Below are 17284 nucleotides of genomic sequence, written 5' to 3'. Positions count from 1 at the left end.
GCCCCAACTTTACCTCAACACTTACATAGACCTGTAGGCTTTTTCCTGCTCTGTTTCAAAGATAGTTCTTAATGACTTTGAAGTTATTTAAAAGAATAAAGAGTCTCACAGTTCTCTACTTTGATGATTCAAGAACTTAAAATTCCCCAAACTTGTGTCAAAGAACCAAGCATTAAAAAATTAAAGGGTGGGCAGCCCAGGTGGCTCAGCGGTTTAGCACCACCTTCAGCCCAGGGTGTGATCCTGGAGATCCATGATCGAGTCCCATATCAGGCTCCCTGCATGGAGCCTGCTTCTCCCTCAGCCTGTGTCTCTGCCTCTCTCTCTCACTGTCGCTCATAAATAAATAAATAAAATCTTTAAAAAAAATTAAAAGGTATCCTGAGTGAATTTCTTGGAGACTCCATTTTATTGAGCTCCAAAAAAATCTTTTTAATAAAAACCCTGACATTTCCCTTCCTGTCTGGGAAAATAGAAGCACTCTACCTTCTAGATAAAAATGAAAAAAAAAAAAAACTTGTGTGGATACTAACAGAAATGTTTTGTTAAATCCTCATCATAATTTGAGGAGTCTAACCTGTCAGTGACTGACTGAGCAATCACTTTCTTATGTCTAAGTTTGTATCATAAGTTTTCTTAGTAAGAACTCTTGGGATGGGGCCAGCCTAGTGATAATATCCCTTTAAAAAAATTTTTTTTATTCCTATCTTATTTAATTTATTTTTTTAATGGAAGCTCAATTTGTCAATATATAGTTTAACACCCAGTGTTCATCCCATCAAGTGCCCTCCTCAGTGCCTATCACCCAATTACCCCATTCCCCCCACCCACCTCCCCTTCTACTACCCTTTGTTTGTTTCCAGAGTTAGGAGTATCTCATGTTTTGCCACCCTCTCTAATTTTTCCCACTCATTTTCCCTCCTTTCCCTTATAATCCCTTTCACTACTTTTTATATTCCCTGTATGAGTGAAACTGTATGATGATTGTCCTAATAACACTGAGTTCATTCTGAAAGTGAAGTGGCTGTCAGGAGTTCTGGGTAATCCAGCATCCTTCTTAGACATCCCCATGCTTAGTAGAATTTGAATCCTTAAAAATGTATTATTATTTTTAAGGTCTCACTGGTTGAAAACCATTTGGCTGGACTGGAAGGAAGGGTGCTGGCAGACATGTTTGACTTTCTGTCCAAAGAGCTAGTGAGACTACAGGAAGAGAGGAGGATCCATGCTTTTGCCATGCTGGCCGAGAGGCAGCGGAGGATGCGAGAAGCTGAAGAGAGTGGTCGACGCCAAGTGGAGCAAAGGCGCCTGCGGGAGGAGGACCAGATATTTAAGGAGGCAAGTGGGGGTGCAGCTGGATGTCTGGAAGCTATTTGTTTGTGAGGAGCTGAATCAAACCCGAAGAAACTCATGATGTGAAATGGCATTTGTCCTTTGTTTTTCATTGTGTTTTACAACTATGTATTGAGTTACTATGATATGCTAGTCACTGTGAGGTACTTTGGAAGAGAGAAACCAGACATGGTCCCTTTTCTCCTGGAGCATAAGTTCTATATAGCATGCAAATATGTGTAGAATTAGAAAATCTAGTAAAGTTCGTGGAGGAAACAGATGGGGCCCAGTGACACATTTTTAAACAGATTACTTTGCTTGCTGTGTGGAGAACAGGTTGGAGGGAGGACAGAGTGAGAACAAAGAAATCAGGAAGGAGGCTGTTGAAGTAGTTTAGGCCAATGAGAAATAGGGAGAATCAAGGAAGATGTCCAGTTTCTGGTTTAAGCAACTGGGAAGATGATACTGTTTTTTGAGGTGGAAGAGCAGAGTGTGGAATTAGTTTAGGGACAGGGGTGGAATCAGGAATTTGATTTTTATTAGGTTCAAGACATTCTAGTGGAGGTGTCATTTCAGCAGGTGGATAGACAAGATGGGATTTAAAAGAGAGGTTTTGACCAAAGATATAAACTAGCGTACCAGGTTGGTAAGTTAGAATTCTGACCAAGACATCATGGGTGTGAAATTCCAAAGTGAGCAAGATGTAAATTCAGAGGAAGTTCAAGGAACTAGTAAGTTCTCAAAGCATTCATCCTCATCAAGACTATAAAAGTTCAAGTGTGAAAATTGGAGGGGGCTTATGAAGATTTCCTTTAAAAGGAACTATGCTGTGACTACCCATTCCCCTCCCCAACACACACCTGCCAAAACACACCCAGAGGTTGGTTTCTTTTCCTGTACTCATTGATGATCTTGATATGTATCTTTTCACTTAGAGTGTCTGACCCTCTAGAAATGGAGAGAAAGGGAGCTGGGGAGCTGGCTGCTTTGGAGGTGGGCATAGATGAGGCTGTGTGGGTGGCCACCACACCCAGAATATGTCAAGGCAAAGGCTCTGTGAGAATTTCCCTTGGACCAGATGTGGGCCACATGGGAAAGAGAACCAATGGGGATCTTAAAAGATTTCCTGTCCAACAGGCAAGAGGGCTGTCTGAATTTTAAGTGTGGATACTCAGTTTAAAAAAAAAAGTGTCCTTTTAAGATCTTATTTAATCTGAGATTTTTAGGATTTACCTAGTTCTCATGGAATTAGGATTGATTCATGAATAGTATTTGCTCTGTGTGTTTCAAGTGTTTTTAAAACCAAACAGATTGTTCTCCCTCTACACAGCTTGAGGCGTTTTGAGTTACATATTGTCAAGTTCAGCTTTTTAACTGGACTAGCAGATCATCTACAATTTGTAGCAGCCTATAATCCATATCCTAGCTTCCTACCATCCTAACACATTTTGCTTCAGAAAGAGTTGCTGAGACTTAAAAAGTATTAGTAAACCAAAACTTACTACCACATCTAATATCACTAAGGAAAAACCAGCTGGGATGAGAAGAACCAGCCTAGGGGTGAGAATAAAAAGGAAAGGGACATAGAAACCACTCTGTTCAAAAACACAGGAAGGAAGGAGGAGGTGACAGCTTCAAGAAAGGTACCTTTTAAGTGGGAATGACCCCAGGAAATTTCAGCCATGTCTAGGAAGGGCAAGAAAGGGCTAAGATGAACCTTCTAGCCTGATTTAAGGATCATTTATGTGAGTCATGTATCCACCTATGGACCCCAAGTTGAAATACCATCCATCATTTATTTTTTAATTTTTATTATTTTTTTTAAGATTTTATTTTTTTATTCATGAGAGACACACAAAGAGAGAGAGCAGCAGAGACACAGGCAGAGGGAGAAGCAGGCTCCATGCAGAGAGCCTGACGTGGGACTCAATCCCGGGTCTCCAGGATCAGGGCCTAGGATGAAGGCAGTGCTAAACTGCTGAGCCACCCAGGCTGCCCCCATCCATCATTTAAATTTCTAATCTCCCTTCACATGACCCTCTTAAAGATAAATATGCTTGCACATAAATATACCAAAAAACAGAAATGTTTACATTACGTAAATTTCCAGAAAAATAAATATATTGAGAAACATAGTCATTGGCGTATATTTAAACACAGACACGTGTTTGTATGCACGTACTCAAAGACATTCAGAAACAATGCAGAGCACATAATGTTAAAGACATAGAGGAACATACACAATTCACAGCCACCTACGCATTTCCTTATTCATTCAAGCACAGACAAGCACAAGTGTGTCCAGAAACTTACACATTAATAAAGACATATGTAAGCATCCAAGTGCATATACTGCTAGAGGCAGACAACATTAAACTTTTCACCTCTGAACTCGTATAAGACTCAGTTGTCTAATTATTTCACATAGGTGCGACTTGCCTCCTGAATAAGACTGTGGGTGGGCTCCATGAGAGCAAGCATATTGTATATATATCACTTTGTGCCTTCTTCAGCACCAGCACAGGTCCCTGCACAGAAGACACTGAGAAAATATATTTTGGTTGATTGCTTGCTTGGTTGTTACTGTATTAAACTGGTCATTGAGTCTCATCCACAGGGAAGGCCTTGGGATTCCAGGTTATGGTCTTGGTGTTTTACAAGTAGATGCACAGTAAACATTACATACTCAGAGTCTTACTGCAATGCCAGTCAAGAAATAGTGAGTTGTTATCAAGTACCAAAGCATTATCTCAGATACAAAGAACTATTCTGACATGAAATATAAAAGTACCTTTTGCCCAAGAAATACAAAATCTGTTCAGGAGACAGAATACATATAAAACTAAGTATGCTGCACTTGATGCCTATGATGCTTCTTGTCCATCTACCTACAAAACAGGGAAACTAAACTGTACTATTTATTATTGCATACTTAGGGAGGAAAACTGTAAAGAAAAGTGTGTTTACCGTAAAATCATGACAGTAGAAAGGGTCTATGGTCAGGAAGAGCCCATAGTGGCTGCCTAGAATTCTAGCAGTGGCTACCTGGGTACTGGCTTTACGCTAATTCATTACACAGTACATCTGTCACTGTGCACTTTTAAAATATGTGTTCTATTTCACAATTTCAGAAACCTTAAAAAAGCAGCAGTCCAGGATATGATCATTTAAAAATTCATCAGAGACCTGGGATCACTCTAGGTTTCTGCTTTTCCGTCCTTATGGCATGGCCCTCATGTCAGTTTTAGATGACTTCTGGTGCTCCAGTATTATGACCCCATGAAATGAGAAGTGAAAGAGAATAAATAAATAAATAAAATAAGCGAGGTTTCTCCCTTAATCCTTTCTAGGGGCCTCTCAGTTAATTTTGACTCAAGTCATGATCTTAGGGTCATGAGATCGAGCCCCACTTCAGGCTACATGCCGGATAGAACCTGCTTAAGATGTTCTTTCTCCCCTCACTGGGTTGTGTTCTATCTCTCTCTCTTAAAAAAAAAAGCAAAAAGAACCTAGAAAGTGCACAGATGGCTTCAGCATGTACACCCTTAACCAGAACTATGGGTATTAGGAAATGTAGTCTTGACTCTAGACATCTGTTGGTGCAGCTAAAATTCAGGGGGCTCTGTTATGTAAGAAGGAGAGAAAGGACATTGGGAAATACCTCTTAGTCTCTGCCACATATGGGTAGTTTGACCAAGTCACATTGCCAGAATGAACAAAGCCAAGATCCAAAACAGGGTTATTGATTGAAGCCCATGATCTTTCTGTAGTGTTATATTGCCCACCCTAAGTAAGACCCATAATTCTAAAATGGGGTAGGTGGAGAGGAGCTTCACCGAATGGGAAGGTAAGTGGACTGGAAACAGACTGATTGGACAGGAAAACAAAAGGATTGATCAATGAGGGGACTTTTGACTTAATGAACAAAAATAGATCTGCTTAAAAAAGGTCAGCCAATGTTTGCAACCAATTTTGCTCATACAGTAGTATTCCTGTTCTCAGTAACAGGGGTATTTTTGGGTTTTGCAGGTGATTAAAGTTCACCAAAATACTATAACTTCCTATCTGGAAGACATAATCCTGAATACTGAAGAGAATACTGCAGAAGAACAAGCCAGGGCAGAAATTGAGAAGATGGCTGAGGAAATCAATGACGTTGCTTATGAAATGGAGAGCCGGTTTGTATCAAGAGAACATACGGCAGAATGGATAACCCATTGGCTGTTACTCATATGTATTTTTCAAGAGCTTAAGATTTTACCACCAAGGAGAAACAAGTATATATCTCCTGTGTCAGTGTCCTTTGTTTTAATTGCATAACTCTTCAAAAGTCAACATGCCCATACCTTTGTATGGCAGGAGCACTGGGAGTAGAATTTTTAGTTATCCTCTGCAGTCTGGATCGCTAACATATTACTTTTAGAATACCACAAATCATGAAAACAATGTGAATAAGCATATGTAGTATTACCTCACCCCAAAACGTTTGGCTTCTTGTATAAGTTATATCTTTAAAGTTCCCTTCCTGGCAGGCAGGCTAATTGAAGGATAGGGTCAAATCTGAATTTGCATGAAGTTAACCAAGCCCACCAGGAGTGTAATATTTCAGACTACTTCATCAAGGAAAAGGCAGTGGTGGGACTTGAGCAGTGGAGTCCCTTACACAAGCAAGGAGAACCTAAGTAGAAATCAGCAGCAGAAGTAAGGCAGCAAAGGAAAAAGTTTACTTTTTTTTTTTCTTTTTTAGTCGAACTCAGCTTCAGTCAGAGGAGATTGTTGCTGAGTTGGTTTATAGTTTCCTGATCCCAGAGGTACAGAAGGAGTTTGTCAAAGAAAAAGGTAAGCCAATGTAATGCTTTGCTTTGTGATTTCTTTGAAAAGATGTAAACTGTTGTCAGTATCCCTGAGATTTAAAATGAGCAGAAGTAGGAAGAAATTTTTGAAGGAGAATGACTGAGTTTTTTTTATTTTAGAGCTTGTCAAGTTCTTTTCATGCTGATTCCAGAATATAATGATCTCTAATATAGATGGGATGCAGTTCTAAGTGTGACAGAATATCAAAAGCCAAACCTTCTTTAAGAGGAAGTTCCCAAAAGAGTTGTATTTTGTGATTTGATTTTTTTTAAGACATAAAGCAGATGTTGACAATATATAGGATTTTCAGATTGTGCTAAGCTTTGGAGGTGGGACACATACAAGGTGGGTATTGGAAAGCTGAGATGCTTGAAGGGCTTAAGTCTATCCTGCTCTGTGCACAGATGTCTTCTGTTTCTGCCAGAACTATATGGAAGTATAAATATCTTCACTTATTTGTCAAAGGTGGCATGTTTTGAAGACTAATGCTTTTAGTCAATAAAGAAAAAACTTTAAAAAAGAATACTTTGGGGGCACCTAGGTGACTCAGTCGGTTAAGCGTCTGACTCTTGATTTCAGCCCAGGTCATGATCCCAGGATCATGAGATCAAGCCCCACATTTGGCTCCACACTAAGCATGGAACCTGCTTGAGATTCTCTCTCCCCTCCGCCCCCACCCAAAAGCACCCCTCAAAAAGAATACTCTTCTGGAGCTTTCAGACTGTTGGTGACAGGTTACCAGAGAGGGGGGTACAACCAGAAGATCAGGATTTAAGTGAAGTAACTTCCAGGGAAGATGGCCAAGTAGGAAGATCCTAAACTCACTTCTCCCATGGTAATTCCTAGATAAAACCCACATCAGTGTAAATAACCCAGAAAAATGACTTTAAACCTGGCAGAATGCACTTTCAATGCCTAAATGTAGAGAAGAGACCACATCGGAAATGGTAGGAAGGGTGCAGACACGGTTGGGAGCCAAACTGACCAATGTCACTGTCCATGGAAGTGAGGGACACCATGAGCATGGAGAGGGGAGAGCAGCAGACCCCACACCAGCCACGCTAGCAAGGGAGAACCTGCACTGAGAAGATGAATCCCAGTCGCTTCGAAAACCAGAGGGGCTTAACATTGTGAGTTTTACAATCAGCAGGGCTCAACACTTGTAACTTTATAAATCAGCGGCTTGGTCCTGGAGAGCCAGAGAGCGCAAGGAAACCGTCCCCACTCTTAAAGAGACAGCATAACACACAGCCCCACTGGGATACAGCATGGAAACAGCAGTTTGAGTCCAGTGGAAGGAGATTTACTAATCTCAGAATGTGTGATCTGGGGCAAGGATCTTTAGAAGACTTCTCCAAAATCAAAATTGCTATCAGGTGCCATTTACCTCCCTCAACCCCAGCCTAGATAAACAGATACCTACAAGGACCAGTAAAGTGCACACACTCTCCACTTAGCTTACTGACAATGTGTCCCATCCCCATGTTCCCCTGTGGATCCACGTTCTCCAAACTAATCCACTTATCAGGAGTTCATCCAAAGCAGTGCCACAAACCTGACATTATGCCAGCAGGCCTAGTGGGCTAGCAACACTCCAAAGTGACTTCTGCCCCAGGGAGGGGTAAGATAACCACACACACATCAATTCAACTGTAGGCCCCGCAGTGGGCAGACATCTGGTCTGACTACACCTTTGCGCACCAATGAAAGCCTCACAGGAGTCAACACAGGGGAATGCCCTGTAGTTCAGTGTGACCACAGCTCTGGCAAATATCTGGGCTGACCAAAATCAAGCCCAAGGTGATCCCAGTCTGGCCCACTAAAACAGGGACCAAACCCTGCCCACACAGACAGAGAGCCTTTGCAGACAACTAAATTGAAGGCAAATACGATTCAGCCACAACAGTAGGGCACATACAACACACATACAAGACACCTCTGAATGCCAGGGTCTGGTGAATAGGAGACATTGTACTGCAAGGCACCATAGGACCACTTCTTCATATGTGCATAACTTTCAAGAGCCAGAAATGTAGCTGACTTTCATAAGACATTATAACAGACATAGAGAGTTAGACAAAATGAGGAGACAAAAGAATATGTCCCAAATGAGAGGACTGGACAAAATCACAAGAAAGCTAATGGAACAGAGGTAAGCAATATGCCTGATAGAAAATTTAAAATAATAGTAATAAAAATACTCACTGGAGTGGAGAAAAGAGTGAAGGACTCCATGAGATACTCAACAAAGAAAGATAAAAAACACAAAAAAGAACCAGAGATGAAGAACCCAGTAACTGAAGTTAAAAATACACTAGAGGGAAAAAAAACAGTACACCAGAGGAAGCAGAACAGATCAGTGACTTGGAGGAGAGAGTCATGGAAAGCAGTCAAGCTGAGCAGGAGAGAAAAAAAGAATAATAAAAGATGAAAATAGATTAAGGAAACTCAGCCACAGCATCAAGTCTAATAACATTTGCATTCTAAGGATCCAAGAAGGAGAAGACAGAGAAAAAAGAGGGGAGAAAATTTTACTTGCAATAATAGCTGAAAACTTCCCAAATCTGAAGAAGGAAACAGAAATCCAGATTCAGGAGGCAAACGAGGCCCCCAACAAAATCAACCCGAGGAGGTCCACACCAAGGCACATGGTAATTAAAATGGCAAAAAGTAGTGGTAAAGACTTTTTAAAGCAGCAAGAGAAAAAAAGAGTAGTTATATCCAAGAAATATCCCATAAAACAACTAGCTGGTCAGCAGAAACATTGCAGTCCAGAAGAGAGGGGCAGGATATGTTCAAAGTTCTGAAAGAAAAAATGTGCAACCAAGAATATTCTATCCAACAAAGCTATCATTCAGAATAGAAGGAGAAAGTTTGCCAGACAGACACAAATTAGAGGGATTCATGACCCCTAAGCCAGCCTTACATGAAATGTTAAAGGGGACGCTGAATAGAAAGGAAAGACCACAAGCAGGAGTAAGAAAAGTAGGGAGCACAAAACCAGTAAAATTAAGTATATCATGAAAGGGAATCACAAAATAAAAAGTATGTAAAGTATGACACCCTGTACCTAAACATGATAGGGGAGAGGAATAAAAATGTAGTGCTTTTAGAATGGGTTCAAACTTAAGCAACTATCAACCTAATATAGACTGCTACATGCATAAATTGTTACATATAAACCTAAAGATAACTACAAATCAAAAACCAATAATAGAAAAAAATAAAGAGAAGGGAATCCAAAAATAAAGAGAAGGGAATCCAAATATATCACTAAAGAAAGCCAGCAAACTGTGAGAGAAAAGAGTAAGAGAAAATAGAGAAGAGCTACAAGAACAAACATAAAATATGTTCTCATTGCTATTTGTTACTTAACCTATCAATTACTTTGAATGTAAATGGACTAAATGTTCCAGTAAAAAAACATAGGTTCAAGACATAAAAAAACCAAGACCCATCTATATGCTATCTGTAAGAGACTGGTTTCAGACTTAAAGACACATGCATATTTAAAGTGAAGAGATGCAAAAACATTTATCATGCAAATGGAAGGAAAAGAAAGCGAGGGTAGCTATACTTATTGCAGACAAATTAGGCTTTTTTTTTTTTTTTAAAGATTTTATTTATTTATTCGTGAGAAACACAGAGAGAGGCAGAGACATAGGCATAGGGAGAAGCAGGCACCCCACGGGAGCCCAATGCGGGACTTGATCCCAGGACTCCGGGATCATGCCCTGAGCCAAAGGCAGATGCTCAACCACTGAGCCACCCAGGCACCCCATGACAAAATCGGCTTTAAAACAAAGACTGAAAAAAATAAATAAATAAATAAAACAAAGACTGTAACAAGAGACAAACACTACATAACCACAAAGGGAACAACAATTCAACAAGAAGTTATAACAATTATAAATATTTATGCATCCAGCATCAGAGCACTCAAACATGTAAAACAGATAGCTATCTATCTATTAACATAGATAAAGAAAGTAATTGATGGTGATATAATAGGAAACACCTCCCTTTTTCCTCTGACCCGCCAACATGCCATCCAGACTGAGGAAGACCCAGAAACTTCGGGCTATGTGAGTCATGGCCGCGGCTGCATCGGCAAGCACCGGAAGCACCCAGGAGGCTGGGGTAATGCTGGTGGCATGCATTATCACAGGATCAACTTCAACATATATCACCCAGGTTACTTTGGAAAAGTCGGTATGAGACATTACCACTTAAAGAGGAACCAGAGCTTCTGCCCAACTGTCAACCTTGATAAACTATGGACCTCAGTCAGTGAGCAGACACAGGTAAATGCTGCCAAAAACAAGACTGGAGCTGCTCCTATTATTTATGTGGTGTGATTGGGCTACTACAAAGTTTTGGGAAAGGGAAAGGTCCCAAAATAGCCTGTCATTGTGAAGGCCAGATTCTTCAGTAGAAGAGCTGAGAAGAAGACAAAGGGTGTGGGGGGCACCTGCTTTCTAGTAGCTTAAAGCCACACAGGGGGAGGTTCATTAAATGCTAACAAGTGCAAAAAAAAAAAAAGAGAGAGAGAGTAATATAATAATAGTTGGGGACTTTAAGACACCACTTACATCAATGGATATATCATCCAAAGAGAAGAATCAAGGAAACAGTGCTTTGAATAACACAGTGGACCAACCAGATGGATCTAAGAGATATTCAGAACTTTCCATCCTAAAACAGTGGAATACACTTTCTTTTCAAGTGCACCTGGAACATTTTCCAGCATAGATCACATGTTAGGCCACAAGATAATTCTGAACAAATTTAAAACATTTTAAGTCATATTCTGCATCTATTCCAGCTACAATGCTATGAAACTAGAAACCAACCACAGGTAAAAACTGGAAAGATGACACATGCATAGAGGTTAAATAACATGCTACTCAACAATGAATGGGTCAACCAAGAAATCAAAAGACACTTGGAGATAAATGAAACTGAAAACACAATGGTCCAAAATATCTGGGATGCAGCAAAAGCTGTTCTAAGAAGTAAGATTGGGGACAGGCCAACCTCAAGAAGCAAGAAAAATCTCAATCTAACCTTACACCTAAAGAGGCTAAAAAAATAGCAACAAACCAAACCCCAAACCAGTAGAAGGAAGTAATAAGGATTAGAGAAAAAAATAAAAGAAACTAAAAAGCAATAGAAGAAGTCAAGGAAACAAGGAGCTGGTTCTTTGAAAAGATCAACAAAATTGATAAACCTTTAGCCAGATTCATCGAGAGAGAGGGAGGGAGAGAGAGAGAGAGAGAGAGAGAGAGAAGACTCAACCAGAAAAGAAAGAGAAGAAATAACAACTGACACCACAGAAATAGCAAAGGTTATGAGAATATTATGAAAGATTATATGCTAACAAGTTGGACAACCTAGAAGAAATGGATAAATTCCAAGAACTATATAAGCTCTCCAAACTAGACCAGGAAGAAATAGAAAATTTGAAGATTGAATATAGCATAGGAGATGAATCAATCATCAACTTCCAACAAACAAAAGTTTAGGACCAGATGGCTTCACAGGAGAATTCTACCAAACATTTAAAAAAAGAGTTAATACCTATTCTTCTCAAACTGTTCTGAAAAATAGAAGATGAAGGAAAGCTTTCAAATGTATTCAGTGAGGCCAGCTGTACCCTGATAACAAAACTAGATAAAAGATGCTACAGGCCAATATCTCTGATGAACGAAGATACCAAAATCCTCAAAAAATATTAGCAAACCAAATCCAAAAATACATTTAAAAATTCACAGTAAGGTAGGATTTCTTCCTGGGATGCAAGGGTAGTACAATATTTGCAAATCAATTAATGTGATACATCACATCATCAACAGAAAGTATAAAAAAAAACCCATATGATCATTTCAATAGATACAGAAAAAGCATTTGACAAAGCACAGCATTCTTTCGTGATAAAGACCCTCAACAAAGTAGGTTCAGAAGGAACTTACCTCAACATAATAAAGGCCATCTATGAAAAACCCACAGCTGACATTATACTTTTCCCCTAAGATCAGGAATTAAGACAAGCATATCCACTCTTACCATATTATTCAACATAGTATTGGAAGTCCTAGCCATAGCAATCAGAAGAGAAGAAATAAAAGCCATCCAAATTAGTAAGAAGTAAAACTTCAACTATTTGCAGATGACATGATAATATAAAGAGAGAAAACTAAAGACTCCACCAAAAAACTACTTGAACTAATAAATGAATTCAGAAGGGTTGCAGGATACACACTCAATATACAGAAATCCACTGCATTTTATACATTTCTAATGAAGTAACAGAAAGAAAAATTAAGATAACAATTCCATTTAGAATTGCACCAAAAAGAATGAAATACCTAGGAATAAACTTAACCAACAGGGTGAAAGATCTCTACTCTGAACACTGTAAAATATTAATGAAGGGAATTGAAGATGACACAAACAAATGGAAAGATATCCCATGTTCATAGATTGGGAGAACAAAATTATTAAAATGTTCATACTACACAAAGCAATCTACAGATTTAATGCAATCCCTATCAAAATACCAACAGCATTTTTCACAGAACTAGAATAAATAATCCTAACATTTGTATGGAACCAAACAATGACCCTGAATAACCAAAGCAGTCTTGAAAAAAAAGAACAAAACTGGAGGTATCACAAACTCTGATTTCAAGCTATGCTACAGAGCTGTAGTAAAACAGTAAGTTACTGGCACAAAACAGATGCATAGATCAATATAACAGAATAGAAAGACCAGAAATAAACCCACAATTTTAATGGCTGTCAAGTTTTCCACAAAGGAGGCAAGAATATGCAATGGGAAAAAGACAGTCTCTTTAACCAATGGTGTTGGGAAACTAGACAGCTACATACAAAACAATGAAATGGAACCATTTTCTTACATCATACACAAAAATACACTCAAAATGGATTAGGGGCCTATGTGTGAGACCTGAAACCATAAAAATTCTAGAAGAGAGCACAGGCAGTAATGTCTCTGACATTGGTTATAGTAACATTTTTCTAGATATGTCTCCTGACATAAGGGAAACAAAAGCAAAAATCAACTATTGCAACTACATCAAAATTAAAAGCTTTTGCAAATCAAAGGAAACAGTCCACAAAACTAAAAGACAGCCTACTGAATGGGAGAAGATATTTGCAAATAACATATCGATAAAAGGTTATAAAATATATAAAGAACTTTTACAACTCAACACCGAAAAAAAAACCCCACCACAAATCCAATTAAAAAATGGGCAGAAGACATGAACAGACATTTCTCCAAGGAAGACATAGAGATGGCCAACAGACACATGAAAAGATGCTCACATCACTGATCATCAGGAAAATGCAAATTAAAACCATGATGAGATATCACCTCATACCAGTAGAATGACAAAAAAAAAAAAAAAAAAACCCACAAGAAATAAGTGTTGGCAGGATATGTTAAAAAAAAAAAAAAAAAAAAAAAAAAGGAATCCTTGTGCACTTATAGTGGGTATGCAGCCATTGTAGAAGACAGTATGGAGGTTCCTCAAAACAATGAAAAATAGAATTACCAAATGATCCAATAATTCCACTACTGGATATTTACCCAAAGAATATGAGCAGTAATTTGAAAATATGTATGTACCTCTGTGTTTATTGCAGCATTTATTTACAGTAGCCAAATTATGGAAGCAGCCGAAGTGTCCATCAATAGATGAATGGATAAAGAAGATGTAGTATATATCCGTGTTGGAATATTACTCAGCCATAAGAAAAAGAATGAAATCTTTCCATTTGCAACAACGTGGATGGATCCAGAGGGTATAATGATAAGTGAAATAAGTCAGAAAAAGACAAATACCATATGATTTGTCTCCTGTGTTAAATTTAAAAAATAGATCAAATCAACAACAATAAAAAAGAGATAAGTAACAAGACTCTTAAGTATAGAGAACAAACTGATGGTTACCAGTTGGGAGACTGGTAGGCAAAGAGGTGAAATAAGTGAAGGGGACTAAGAGTTCACTTAACATAATGAACACCGAGAAATGTTTAGAATTGTTGGATCACTATATTGTATATCTAAAACTAATATAACAAACACTGTTTTTTAATTGTACTGGAATTTTAAAAGGAATTTTAAAAATTAATTTATATTTTGTAAACCTCAAATATTTACATAAAAAATATATAAAGAACCCAGATGTCCATCAACAGATGAATGGATAAAAAAGATATGGAATATGACTCAGCCATCAAAAAGAATGAAATCTTGCCATTTGCAACAATGTGGATGGAACTAGAGGGTATTATGGCAAGCAAAATAAGTCAATCAGAGACAATTATCATATGATTTCACTCATATGTGGAATTTAAGAAACAACATGGAGAATCATAGGGGAAGAGAGGGAAAAATAAAGTGAGATGAAATCAGAGACTCTTAACTATAGGAAGCAAACTGAGGGGTGCTGGAGGGGAGTTGGGTGAGGGGATGAGGCAACTGGGTGATGAGCATTAAGGAGGGCACTTGATGTAATGGGCACTGGGTGTTGTATACAATCATCAAATTGTACCTCTGAAACTAGTATTACAGTGTATGTTAATTAAATTGAATTTAAATTTTAAAAATCTAAGTGAAATAACAGCTTGGTTATTTCTAACAAGCTTTCCATGTTGTGCAGGGGAATTCTGGACAGGTTTAATAGAAATATAACATTTCAGATCACCTCAAGGAATAAAGGAATGGTGCAGCTCTGATGCATTCAAAGAGAAGAAAGAAATATCTTATTTTCCTATTACACAATTGTACTGTAGTTTTTAAACCAGTATCTTCTAGTGATAAGTATTTAGTTTGTTTCAGTGTGTTTTACTATAACTAGCAATGCTGCAAGCAATATATTTTATGCAAATCCTGATCATGCTACTGACAGTAAATTTCTAGCAGATTGGTGCTAAAAATAGGGTATGTGCATCTTACTTTTGCCAGGTACTAACAAACAGCCCCCACAAAAAGACTGTTCTAATTCATACTCCCTGTCATCAGTATATACCAACAATATTTAATTTTCAGATAAAATAATCAGTATTTCTGTGTCACCTTATAAAAAGGAATCTTGTGTTTTCTGTATCTTTAAGAAAATATGCAACTCCTTTTAAATTTTCTTGGGTCTAAAGTGAGGTCAGCCTGGCTCAAGTCAATTCTAACTGAGGGAATTGAAGGAGGTAGAGAAATAGTGTTTAGTAATAACTAGTTTGTTACACCTTCCGCTGGCTTCTCTGAGCTCCGAAGGAAAGAGGGAAAGATGCTGGAGGAGGCACTTGAGCTGAAGGAATGCAGAAGGACTTGTCTGTGAGTGAACTGGGCAAGTCCTTAGCCTCTTCTCTTTATATAGATATACCAAATGAAGAAAGCCATGTGAACAGGGACCCACAATACGACCTTCTGTTTTTCTTTTCAAATGAAAGAACCATATGAATTATATGTACTCTTTACCCCCAAGTTAAGATAACGTATACAGGCCATTTGAGATACTTTATGATTGAAAAGACCTTGAAGAGACCTATTATAGATGTAAAATAACAGTAATTACCAAATTTTTAAGTGCATGCTAAGTTCCAGACACTGTACTAAGCATTTAAAAACTACCTTATCTCAATTTCTTAAGGTGACTGTAGGTGTATTCTCATTTTTCAATTATGGAAATTATTGCTTAGAGATATTATACAACTTACAGATTTGAACCATGGTTTCTGCAGCTCCAAAGTCCCCATTCTTTCAGCCATACTACTATGAAGTGTAAGTTGCTGTGAGATTTATCCTCTATAAACTCAGATACCTGGATAGCACAGAATCCACAGTACTTCCTGCTCTCCTTTACTAGCTGTATGATTTGGGGCAAATTACTTAATCTTTCTGGGTCTCAGTTTCCTCATCTGAAAATGGGGATATTATTAATATTTCTTTTTTAGGGTTGTGGGGTGGTTTAAATGAATATATGCCCACTACTTAAAACAGTGCCTGGCACAAAGTAAGGATGAATGCTAAGTGCTAACATCATCATCATCATGATTAGTTCTTTCCAAGGGAAATGGGAGGCTTGATAATAAATATTCTTAGAATATGGAGCAAGGGCCACCTTCTAAAGCCATAAGATCAGAAATTCATCATCAGTCAACAAGTATCCTCCATGTTAGGAACAAAAGCTCAAAGAGAAGAATGAGACAAGGTCATTTCAATCTAGTTAAAAAACAAAATGGAACTCACATCATGTGCTTCAGTGCTCCATGGGTTTGTCTGAATTCCAGTGTGGCAATGGTAAATGTGGGCTGGCACAATCAGAGGAGCCTTCCTGGAGGAGCGAGGAGCTGAGATCCACATTGGGCTTTGCAGAACGGGTAGGATTTGGAGTGCAGGCATTCCAGGGGAGGGCCGCTGCAGGGGAGAGGAATAGAGGTGAGCCTCATGGGGAAGAGTAGGACTGGATCGAACCAGAGTGGGAGCAGGGATAGGGTAGCAGGGTAGGACCTCTGTCCTACTTTCTTGAAAATCTTTAGGAATGATTCTGTTCAGACTTTCAGAGTAAAAATTCTTGTCACTTTGTCACAGTGAGGAATGCACAGCGGAAGCATATCCTTGCGGCCCATCAGATCATCCACGGGCACACAGAAGGCATGGTCAAGAAGAATTTTGTTGAGCAAGAGCAAGATGAAGAGGTCTCAGACACTGACAAGTCACCTGAGGAAGATACTCAAAATAAGAATAGCAGCTAAGGTGAGTTTGGTTTTTTCATCTGAAGGGAAGCAGAAAGTAGGAGAGGCAGCATCATTCAGCTCTCTGCTCTCCCTAACAACCATGTGTTTAAGAAAGTGAGACACTCCCATTGAAGCTGGCACATTTCATCTAGGTTATAGAATCTACTATCAAAAATTCTTAGAGAATAGAGTTGACATTATAGCAGTTGGACTCTTGTGTCCAGAAAACAGGATTCTAGATAATTTTTTATGGGTCCTTAAAGTATATAATGGTATTCCATCACAAAGCTGTAAAATGTGCCCATGTTATTTGTGTGTGTGTGTGTGTGTCCATGTT

General features: G+C 38.6%; 1 protein-coding gene, 1 long non-coding RNA gene and 1 pseudogene across 10 annotated transcripts in view; 2 read left to right on the top strand and 1 right to left on the bottom strand.

The window, feature by feature from the left end:
• The window catches only part of LOC144305264 (uncharacterized), a 56566-nt gene that overhangs the window by 15304 nt on the left and 23978 nt on the right, over positions 1–17284 (bottom strand). Inside the window, exon 3 of the long non-coding RNA XR_013372323.1 lies at positions 16460–16627. This is a non-coding gene — a long non-coding RNA (uncharacterized LOC144305264). The remainder of the gene's footprint in view (positions 1–16459; positions 16628–17284) is intronic.
• The window catches only part of CFAP91 (cilia and flagella associated protein 91), a 110331-nt gene that overhangs the window by 80170 nt on the left and 12877 nt on the right, over positions 1–17284 (top strand). For all 9 annotated transcript variants that reach the window (XM_077883963.1, XM_077883964.1, XM_077883961.1 and 6 more), the window contains 4 exons: positions 1117–1338; positions 5362–5510; positions 6080–6171; positions 16802–16966. In XM_077883963.1, coding sequence (XP_077740089.1) covers positions 1117–1338; positions 5362–5510; positions 6080–6171; positions 16802–16965 — 627 coding nt within the window. In that variant the 3' untranslated portion in view covers position 16966. The remainder of the gene's footprint in view (positions 1–1116; positions 1339–5361; positions 5511–6079; positions 6172–16801; positions 16967–17284) is intronic.
• LOC144305121 (large ribosomal subunit protein uL15 pseudogene) lies at positions 10231–10728 on the top strand (annotated as a pseudogene).

Source organism: Canis aureus, chromosome 35, assembly GCF_053574225.1.
Source record: "Canis aureus isolate CA01 chromosome 35, VMU_Caureus_v.1.0, whole genome shotgun sequence".
Classification (NCBI taxonomy): Eukaryota; Metazoa; Chordata; class Mammalia; order Carnivora; family Canidae; genus Canis; species Canis aureus.
This window is presented reverse-complemented; position numbering and strand designations above follow the sequence as displayed.